General features: G+C 51.0%; 1 protein-coding gene across 1 annotated transcript; it reads left to right on the forward strand.

Annotated features, from left to right (window-relative positions):
* Window positions 1-1,739: 1,739 nt before the first annotated feature.
* On the forward strand, window positions 1,740-5,562 carry CLDN2 (claudin 2). Its single transcript, XM_004281503.4, has 2 exons — window positions 1,740-2,193; window positions 4,010-5,562. Exon 2 carries the CDS (start codon window positions 4,192-4,194, stop codon window positions 4,882-4,884), a length of 693 nt encoding a protein of 230 aa, XP_004281551.1. The 5' UTR covers window positions 1,740-2,193; window positions 4,010-4,191; the 3' UTR covers window positions 4,885-5,562.
* Window positions 5,563-10,333: the final 4,771 nt, after the last annotated feature.

The following is a 10,333-nucleotide window of genomic DNA, read 5'->3' on the forward strand; positions in this document are numbered from 1 at the left end:
GTTTGGGAGTGGAGAGAGAAGAGTGAATATGATTTCAACTTTGCAAAATGTTGAGTCTGAGGTGCCATTAAACCGTTCAGATGGGCTCATTCCAAAGGCAGTTGCATACACACATCTTGAGTTCAGGAGAGAGATCTGTGCCAGTTATATAGATTCAGGAGTCATTGGCATAGAGATGGAGTGGATGAGATCACCCGTGGAAGATGTAAAGAATAAGAAGAGAACTCTAGCTGAAACCCTGAGGTGGGGGAATAGTCAGAGTTATAGAGTGGGTAGAAAAGGAGGAAGTTATAGAGGAGACCCTGGAGGAATCATTTTGAGGAGCCGGGAAAACTGGGAGGGATGTTATAGAAAATGAGAAGACAGTTTTATGAAGGAGAGGGACAAGGTGAGATGACAGAGATAGGACCACTGAATTTGGGGCAAGGAAAATTGTTGGTAACCTTAGTGAGAACATTTTCAGTGGAGGGCTAACGGCAGCAGCCTGCCTTCAGAGAGTTGAGCAGTGAGTGGGAGGGGGAAGAAGTAGAGACATCAGCATTAAATGGCTTGTTTAAGAACCTTGGCTGCAAAGAGAATGATGAAGAGAGGGTGATAGCCGCATAGGTAGAGTAGGAAACTCAAAGAGAGTGGTAGGCATTTGAAGTGGTCACCAGCAGATGCTCACCAGGGACAAGCAGAAGGACTTCCAAGCAGCTCTGAAGGCCCCACAGAGATGCACAATCATGATCAGGTAGAATTGTGCCTGTTTTAGCAGTAAGAAAACCAATGGCTGGAAAAGACTTGCAGTGTCCCCACTGATGAGTGACAGAGATGAGATTCAAGTAGATTTCCCTCCATACCTCCCGTCAAGTGTTTTCTTGCCCCTGCTCTGCACTGCTTGGCATCCACACTGGCATTGTTATGTCCATCACTGATGAGTAGTATTGACTATCAACCATGTGCCCAATGCTATGGAGGCACAACAGAGGTTTCATATATGATTTCTTCCCTCAAATTGTTTAGAATTTGGTTGAAGAGACAAGATAGTCAACATATGCACAAACCTATAAAATGGTGGAACTCTGTCTCTCTCTCTCCCTCTCTCTCTCTCTTTCCCTCTCTCTCTTTCTCTCCTGTGTTCCCCACTCCCTCTTCATTTCCCTTCTTTTCCTCTGATCCTCTCTCTCAATCTTCTTTCCCAAAATTGCACAGCCCTGGTCTCTTACACTGAAGTGTCATTGACTCATTTAGAAAGTCTATATCTTATAGTCCTTGAAACCTCTTTATCACTTTTATTTACTCATTAAGAGGACATTTTTGAACACTGGCTTTGGGTGTGTAATGGGTGGGTAATGCACTGTGCAAGGCACTGGAGATACAAAGTGAATAAGATACAGTCCTTGCCCTCAAGCAGCTCACAGACGAGTGGGGAAGAATAAGGATATAAAGAGGAGAGTGCAACATAGTGAAATAAGTATTATCTGTATCTCAGTTTCCTTATTTATACAATAGGGATTAGTACCTACCACAAGACGTTGTTGTGATGATTGAATTAACATGTATAAAGTGCTTATAATGGTCACATAGGATACACTATGTTAGTGTTGCCATTTTATTAGTAGTATTAGTAGTAGTAGCATTACTATGATGGAGGTAAGTAAAGACAAGATACCATAAGAACACAGAGGATGGGAACTTGACCCAGGCTAGAGTAAAAGACATCTGAGTCCTAAAGGATGAGAAGGTGCTAAACAGAGAGAAAAGAATGCCAGGCATTCTGCATAGTAGGAACAACCTGTGGTCAGGTTTGGAAGCAAAAGGCAACAGGACATGATTGAGGAACTCAAAGTAACTTAGTTCAGCAAGAGCATAGAACATGCGGAGGGCAATGGCAAGAGATGAAGTTCGACAGGTCATAGAGTCCAGACACGTTTTGGACTTTATCCTTTAGCCGATGGGGAGCCAACTGGAATGTTGTATGTAGAGCAGAGACTTGATTAGATTAGTGCTGAAAGATCACCTTAACAACAGCATGGAGAACGAATTGGAGGGGGCAAGACTGGAAATAAGACCAGTTAAGAAACCGTTGCTATAGTCCAGAGGAGAGAGGATGATGAAGCCCTGGACTGTGGAGGTAGCAGTGGGGATGGAGAGAAGGATGCCATCGATTTGAGGTATCTTCAAGAATTGGTGAGACTGTGACAGTAGAAGGTGAGCGGTAAGTGTGAGAGAGGTGTCAAGAATCACTTCCAGGATTTGGGTCTGGTGCAAGGAGATAAATAGAGGTGTCACTCAGTGACCACAGGGAACCCACGGAAGAACTGTTTGGGGAGGGGTACAATGGGAGAGGTGATGAGTCTTCTTTTGAACATGTCCAATTTGAGATGCCTGTGAAATTTCCAGGTGCACATTTTATTTTATTTTTTTAAATGCATTTTATTTATTTATTATTTATGTATTTATTTTTGGCTGTGTTGGGTCTTTGTTGCTGTGCGTGGACTTTCTCTAGTTGTGGCGAGCGGGGGCTACTCTTCGTTGTGGTGCACGGGCTTCTCATTGCTGTGGCTTCTTTTGTTGCGGAGCACGGGCTCTAGGCGTGTGGGCTTCAATAGTTGCAGCACGCAGGCTCAGTAGTTGTGGCTCGCGGGCTCTAGAGCGCAGGCTTAGTAGTCGTGGCGCACGGGCTTAGTTGCTCCGCGGCATGTGGGATCTTCCTGGACCAGGGCTCGAACCCGCGTCTCTTGCATCAGCAGGTTCAACCACTGCGCTGCCAGGGAAGCCCCCAGGTGGCCATTTTAAATAGGTGATTGCTCTGGAAGTCTCGAAGCTCAGGAGGAAGGTCTATGCAGATTTGGGAGTGCCAGTGGGTGGGTAGGAGGTTATGTCATGGGGGTGGATAGTTTGCTCAGTGACAGAGTGTACATTGAGCAAAGGATGGATTTCTGAGGAATGCTCACATTTAAGAGATGATTACAGAAAGAGAAATCTTGAAGAAGGCTAAAATGGAATAGCCAGCTTGTGGTGGCTTGAAAAACTAGTGGGTTGGAGGGTCTTGTAGTAGATGGAGAGAAGGATGTGCCCTTGACCTTTAGTGTCTTGAACCTTGATAAGTGTTGGGGGCGGTGAGAGGGGGACGCTTATTGAACACTGCAAAATCCTGAACAGCTCTGAGATTCTAAAGGATTGACTCACATGCCTGCCTCTTACCAAGTCCCCTTATTCTAGAGCAGCTACCTTTTCCTTTGTCTCAGTGCCCCTAACAAAGAGCCTAGGGAATGTCAGGGCTCCCTCCGGGCCCTGGAACAACCTTTTCTGAATCCTGAATCCTCCCACATCACCCGAGAGGCCTAGGGATGGTGGCGCAACTATTAGGAGAGCAGACAGGAAATGTCTGGGTGTGTTATACACGTGGGAGGCCTCAGGCTAGCCTGTGGAGGGGGATTTGGGCAGGGCTGGGAGGACTTGAACTCTGAGACTGTAGACAGATGCTTCGTTGCCTGCCTCAACCTGCCCTGGAGTCAACTTTCACCATGGGCAGGATGACCCAGGGCTAGACCATTGCTCTCTAGGCTGCTGGAGATTCAAGAGGCCTCTAAGAACCTAGAGTCCAAGGCTATACCTTAGGGTCTGTTTCTCCTACTCCAGTCTCCTGGGGTTTGGCACCGGTGTGCAATTGAGGGGCCCTGTAGCCCTGTTGCCAGGTAATGCGTTAAACAGCATGCCTTGGAGGCGGAGCCAGCCTACAGTCTGACCTGGAGTTAACACGGTCACCACAACCGACAATGGCATCACCACCTTCTCGGAAAGCAGCCACTTGTCTGGCCCCTGGCTTTGTCTGGCTGCCAATCTAAAGCATGTGCCTACGCAGGAGCCGATGACATTTTGGCTCCACTTTCAAAGTTTTTTTTTTTTTCTTTTTCATGTGTTATTTCTAAAGAAGATAACAAAGGTCAAAAGGCATCCAGCATTTTCTGGTTTCTCATAAGCTTCTGGTCAATATTTAATCTGGTTTATGGATTTTTTTTAGGTCTTCTAGATGCCTTCTTGAGCCTGCCCGTGGCCACCCACAGACACTTGTAAGGAGGAGAGAAGTCGGCCTGGCACAGACACTCTGAAATGAGGGATTAGAGGCCGGGATCTAAGGAGGAAGAGCTACAGCCAGAAGACGAGGGAGCAGGCCCTGAAGACGCATCTACTGAGAGGTCTGCCATGGCCTCTCTTGGCCTCCAACTTGTGGGCTACATCCTGGGCCTGCTGGGGCTGTTGGGAACCCTGGTTGCCATGCTACTCCCCAGCTGGCGAACAAGCTCTTACGTCGGCGCCAGCATCGTGACCGCAGTCGGCTTCTCCAAGGGCCTCTGGATGGAGTGTGCCACACACAGCACAGGCATCACCCAGTGTGACATCTACAGCACCATGCTGGGCCTGCCTGCTGACATCCAGGCTGCCCAGGCCATGATGGTGACGTCCAGTGCAATCTCCTCCTTGGCCTGCATTGTCTCTGTGGTGGGCATGAGATGCACAGTCTTCTGCCAAGAGTCCCGAGCCAAAGACAGAGTGGCGGTGGTGGGCGGAGTCTTCTTCATCCTTGGAGGCCTCCTGGGCTTCATCCCTGTTGTCTGGAATCTTCACGGGATCTTGCGGGACTTCTACTCCCCACTGGTGCCTGACAGCATGAAATTTGAGATCGGAGAGGCTCTTTACTTGGGCATTATTTCCTCCCTGTTCTCCCTGGTAGCTGGAATCATCCTCTGCTTTTCCTGCTCACCCCGGGGAAATCAGTCCAACTACTACGATGCCTACCAGGCCCAGCCCCTGGCCACTAGGAGCTCTCCAAGGCCTGGTCAACCACCCAAAGGCAAGAGTGAGTTTAACTCCTACAGCCTGACAGGGTATGTGTGAAGGACCAGGGGCCAGAGCTCGGGGGTGGCTGGGTCTGTGAAAACCAGTAGACAGCCTCCCCCAGGGCCACAGGTGAGGGACGTTGCCACTGGATCGTGTCAGAAGGTGCTGCTGAGGATAGACTGACTTTGGCCACTGGATCGAGCAAAGGCAGGAATGGGAGCTGGTGTGACAGCGTGCAGGCTGAACTGTCAAGATGCTTGTCAAGTCAGACTTTCTGTTTCCTTCATCCTGGCTCCCCATCTCCCACCCTGAGTCCCCAACCCTCAACTCCACTCCACTCCCCCCTGAGGCCAGGCCCCAGAGTCTCCCCTTTACCTTCTGCTTTACCTGGGAATCCATCCCCAAACCCACTAATCACATGCCACTGACTGACCCTCTCTGTGATCAAAGACCCTTCCTCTTGCTGAGGTTGGCTCTTAGCTCATTGCTGGGGGATGGGGGTGGGTGGGAAGAAGTGGCGGGTTCCGTGGGCATGGCACTAACCTCCTTCTCAAGCCTCCCTGCAGAGAAACTGATTGGCCAGTAATGGGCCCTGGAGCCTCGTCCATCCCACTCTTGTTATGACTCCACAGTGTCTAGACTGGTTTGTGTATGAACCGAAATAAAGCCATCCCACAGTATGGAGGGAACAGAGAGCAGCTGGGTGTAGAATGAGACGGGGAGGGCAGCCTCGGAGAAGAAGCCGAGGACCAAAAAAAAAAAAAAAAGAGCAGAATCATGGCCCAGGGCTCTAGCCCCCGGCTAGAGGAGAGCACAAGGAAAGAAACTGTGGTGGGACGCACAAGGTGGCAGCAGACTCTGACTCTACTGAGGAACTCCCTCAGAAGCTCCAGCTCCAACGTTCACTGAAGCCCCTGCCTCCCTTTGACCTGGCTAACAACGAGGTTAAAGGGCCTACACAATGGTTTCTTTAGGAACAGGAAACTGGTTTTTGTAGAGATGGCCCTTGGCTGGGGGATGACAGCATGGGAGCAGGTGGGGACTCAGGAAGGCACCACTCCTTGATGCTGCCCGAGAGAGAATAAGAACTTGGGTATCTAAGAAGCTGGGTGGACATGTGTGGGAACCTCAGTGGGTATTTCTATTGGGCCAGAGAGGCAGCCCCCAGAGAGTCTTCAGGCCTAACGGAGAATCAGCCCAAAGGCTGAGATCAGGCCCCCGGGGTCTGCCCACAGAGCACTGCAGAGTCTCTGACAGACCAGAGCCCCAGATGGGCCCCCTGTCAGCCACCTTCATATTCTCTCCACCATCCTTCACCAGATATGGTAGAGCTGCTAGAAGGCCCTCATCTGAGTGATAGCTGAGCTGCTGCCTGGGATTTCAGTTGAGATGGAAGAGTCGAGAATGATTCCCAGGCAGCCGGTTCCAGCTCCAAGGTCTAAAAATGCCCCATTTCCCCTGGGGGGGGGGGCGGGGCGGGGGGGGAGTCACGAACAAACCGAAAGCTTGACCATGACCAGCTTCTGACAAACTCCAGTACACCTCCCCAAACCTCAGTGCCAGCAGGAGGGGCCCAGTGACTGTCTGTGACATGCCTTTCACAGTTCTACCTTCTTGCCTATATTTAAGCTCCTGCCCTAAGTGGGAAGGCCCTCTCCCCTTAGCCAAGTCTTCCTCATGTTGGAGAAGTTGCTCGGCACCCCTCCTTCACTGAGCCTCCACTGACCACTCCGTCCCTATCCTACCCCTCCGTCCTCTAACCCTCAGTGTAAAACTCACTCTTTGATGCTTATCATTCACAATTTTTGATGGATACTTATATTTCCATGTGCATGTAACTGATTTCACGAGTACATTGTAAACTCTTGGAGGGTAGGGGCCATATCTCAGACTTGTCTATATTTCCAAGACTATCTGTAAGAGTGCTGGGCACACAGTAGGCGATCAATAAACACTTGTTGATTGAGTAACTGTTTTATTAATACAAATTAATTCAGACAGGGCAGGTGTGACTGAGGGAATTGGGCGAAGGGGAGGGTAGAATGGAAATTGGCCTTTCTCCCCACTGGGTGGATAGAAAATTCTAGACTTTACTGGAGACGTTAAGAAAGCAGGACACAGGGCTTCCCAGGTGGCGCAGTGGATAAGAATCTGCCTGCCAACGCAGGGGACACGGGTTCGATCCCTGGTCCGGGAAGATCCCACATGCCGTGGAGCGACTAAGCCCGGGAGCCACAACTACTGAGCCTGAGCTCTAGAGCCCGCGAACCACAACTACTGAGCCTGCGAACCACAATTACTGAGCCCGCACACCTAGAGCCCATGCTTTACAACAAGAGAAGCCACTTCAATGAGAAGCCTGCGCACCGCAACGAAAGAGTAGCCCCCGCTCCCCACAACTAGAGAAAGCGCACGTGTAGCAACAAAGACCCAGCGCAGCCAAAGATAAGTAAATTTTAAAAATTAAAATTAAAATAAAAAAAATAAAAAGAAAGAAAGCAGGACACCCTCCCTCTCCCCAGGGAAACATTAACCTTTTCATAACGTCCAGGGATCCTCCCGTCTCACAACAGTTGTTTCATTTATTTGTTAAAAGGCTATGTGTTGGGCTTCCCTGGTGGCGCAGTGGTTGGGGGTCCGCCTGCCGATGTGGGGGACGCGGGTTCGTGCCCCGGTCCGGGAGGATCCCGCGTGCCACGGAGCGGCTGGGCCCGTGAGCCATGGTCGCTGGGCCTGCGGGTCCGGAGCCTGTGCTCCGCGGCGGGAGAGGCCATGGCAGTGAGAGGCCCGCGTGCCGCAAAAAAAAAAAAAAAGGCCATGTGTTTATTCCATTCAGCTCTGAGCCACCATTATGAGGAATGTGAAATAGATCAGAAAATCTCCATTTGGCGGATGGGGAAACTAAGGCCCACATCAGTAAAGAGATTTTCCCAGGGCCACACGGCTGGTGTTAGTGCCCCAGTCTCCTGACTCCCAAAACAGGACATTGCCGATCCAACAATATTCACAGCCAAAACGAAGAGTCTGCCAGAGGTCCCAAGTTGTCTGAGGAAAACAACGTGTGTGGCCAGCAAGGTAACATCGGGGACACATACGCTCTCTGGGTCTCCCGTGAGGGGAATCTAGGAGAACAGACCCAATTCACCAAGTGAACCACTTGGAACTGCCCCTCCTGCTGTGCTGGCCACTGGGCCAGCCTTGGCCCAGCTAGCTGTCCCATCCCAGGGATGCCAGGCTTACATTTGAATAAGACATGACACCTTAGCTCCAATTCCTCTACCTCTGGAGGTGTAGGAGTTTGGGAGGCCAGTGATTTGGCCCTGTTCTAACCTCACTGGGAGGTTGATTCTTAAACATGTTAACTGTGGCTACACTGACAAGATTGGAGCCCTACAAGTCTCAGATTCCCCAGTCCCCAGACCTAGCGGGCCTCAATGCAAAGGAGCCTGTTATAAGAGGCACTACACTTGCATTCCTGAGGTGGGCCTTTTTTGTTGCAGACGCTAGGACCGCAGCATCCAAGCCCATTTAGAGGGAATAGTTGCAGGTAGGAGTGAGGGTGGAGAGAAAGGGCTCTTTGGACAGAAGTTTAATAAGAGGTCATGCCTCTGCTCTGGTACCAGGAAACCCGGAGTCCTTGACTGGGGGCCACGGAGGCTGGAAAATGGATTTGCCTTCCTGACTCTGCTGTGCTGAGTGGGCAGCAGTCTGATACGGGCTCTGATGACCCACCACCTGGCAGCCAAAGCGCGTTCAGACCCACGATTTCACTGCATCCTCCAAATACCCCCAGTGAAGCAGGTCTTTTACAGGAGACAAAACGGAGGCCCGGGGAGGTGAGTAAATTCCCTGAAGCCACAGAGTGTCAGAGTCTGAACATAAGCTTGGAAACTCTTCGCACAGCAACACGGGTCTGGGATTTTGCCTTCAGATTGCTGCTGCCCCCCTGCCCCTGTCTGTCACTGCAGTGTAGGGGCTTTTGAGGAAAATAGGGCACAGAGCTTCCCTTCCTCTTAGGCTGAGGCTGGCTGAGAGAGGTCCTCCTTCCTTTTAATCTGGGAGGATTCTAGGGAAGGAGTTAGAAGTTCATCCTCAAGTAGAAAAACTAAGGCAGACCTGATAAAGATCAACTGTTCTCTTTGGCTGGTTGAGCAAGAAAAGCCTTGCTCTAGATAGTTTCCCAGAGTCTGGGTCCAAGTTGAACAGCTTTCAGCTCACCCCATTGCCTTCCATCATAAAGTAATTTAGATTAGCCATAGACCCAGGGGATAGTGAAGGCCATTGTGTTTATTCCCTGGCCTCATGGTTCTGACCCTTGCACAAGGAGAGATGTTTCTGCCCTCCCTCATTCCTCTGATAATGGCGTGACTCATATTTTCTCCCCCTGGGGGCCCTAGTGACCCACTGCTATGTGATCATTAATAGGGGAGGAGGAGGCCGAAACTGACTTCTTGGTGGAAAGACAAACTCCAGCTCTCTGAGAGACCTGCATTCAGCCAGTCAAACAGCCATTCAGCTAGCACTCTAGCCGGCGAGCTACCAGCCGGCCCACACTAACTGCGCTCTCACCTGGTGGCAGGCAATGTGCTGAAGGCTTTGAGGGTGACAAGGGTGAACAAGGTAAAATCTGTGCCTCGTAGGAGGCTGCAGTTGATCTAAGGGAGACATAAGACATGCACACCTACCTGTGGTACCAGGCGCGATATGGTCTGTCCTGTGAGAGATAAGGAAAAGGTGTCGTAAGATGGGATGCGTCAGGGGCTAGTTAAAAACGGTTTGTGAATCCCCTCAAATCCCAGCCCATAGGAAATGAGGGTCTGGCAACTACTTGAGCTTCTGGGGGAAGGATGATCAAAAGAAACTGCTTCCTCCAGCTGATGGACCATGGGAAATAGAGAAATAGGGGAGAGGGCAGTGCTAAGGAGGAAGCAGGGCTACAATGCACAGCGAACCTAGGAGCTCCTGGGACACCTAAGTGGCTCTAACGGCAAGATTGACACTGGGGCTCAGCCCCTCCCCCCTCATCTCCTTCTCCTGGGCAGGGCTCCCGGAAACTGCTGGGGGCAGCAGAGGCAGTGCCCATCCAGGTAACCTGAGGCCTTTTGGCTCTGGCACAGAGGACAAACACAGACGTGGGAGAAGGGAGAGAGGAGAGAGGAGGGGCCCAGTGCTAAAGGAAGCCAACTGAGGCCTTGCACGGTCAACTGTTCTCTCCCACTCAGCCCTAGGCTCACGGACGGGGTATTCTTTCGTGCCTGTAGCTGTCCACTCCGGGACATGGAGGCCCCGGGCTGGGAAGCCCATGGGCTCCTCCTCAACTGGCTGAAGCCTGGCCTTCGCCTAGCCTGGTCTCGCTTCCCCGGGCGAGCGGCTCCCAGCTTTGATGAGAAGTTCTGTTATCTCAACGGGAAGGAGCAGGGGAGACCTCAAACAGGAAGTCCAGCAGGTTATCTCTCTCTTTGGCCCTAAGTGGTGGCTCCCCACATGCTGTGATGTGATCACCGAT

The sequence above is a fragment of the Orcinus orca genome, chromosome X (genome assembly GCF_937001465.1).
Source record: "Orcinus orca chromosome X, mOrcOrc1.1, whole genome shotgun sequence".
NCBI classification, from domain to species: domain Eukaryota; kingdom Metazoa; phylum Chordata; class Mammalia; order Artiodactyla; family Delphinidae; genus Orcinus; species Orcinus orca.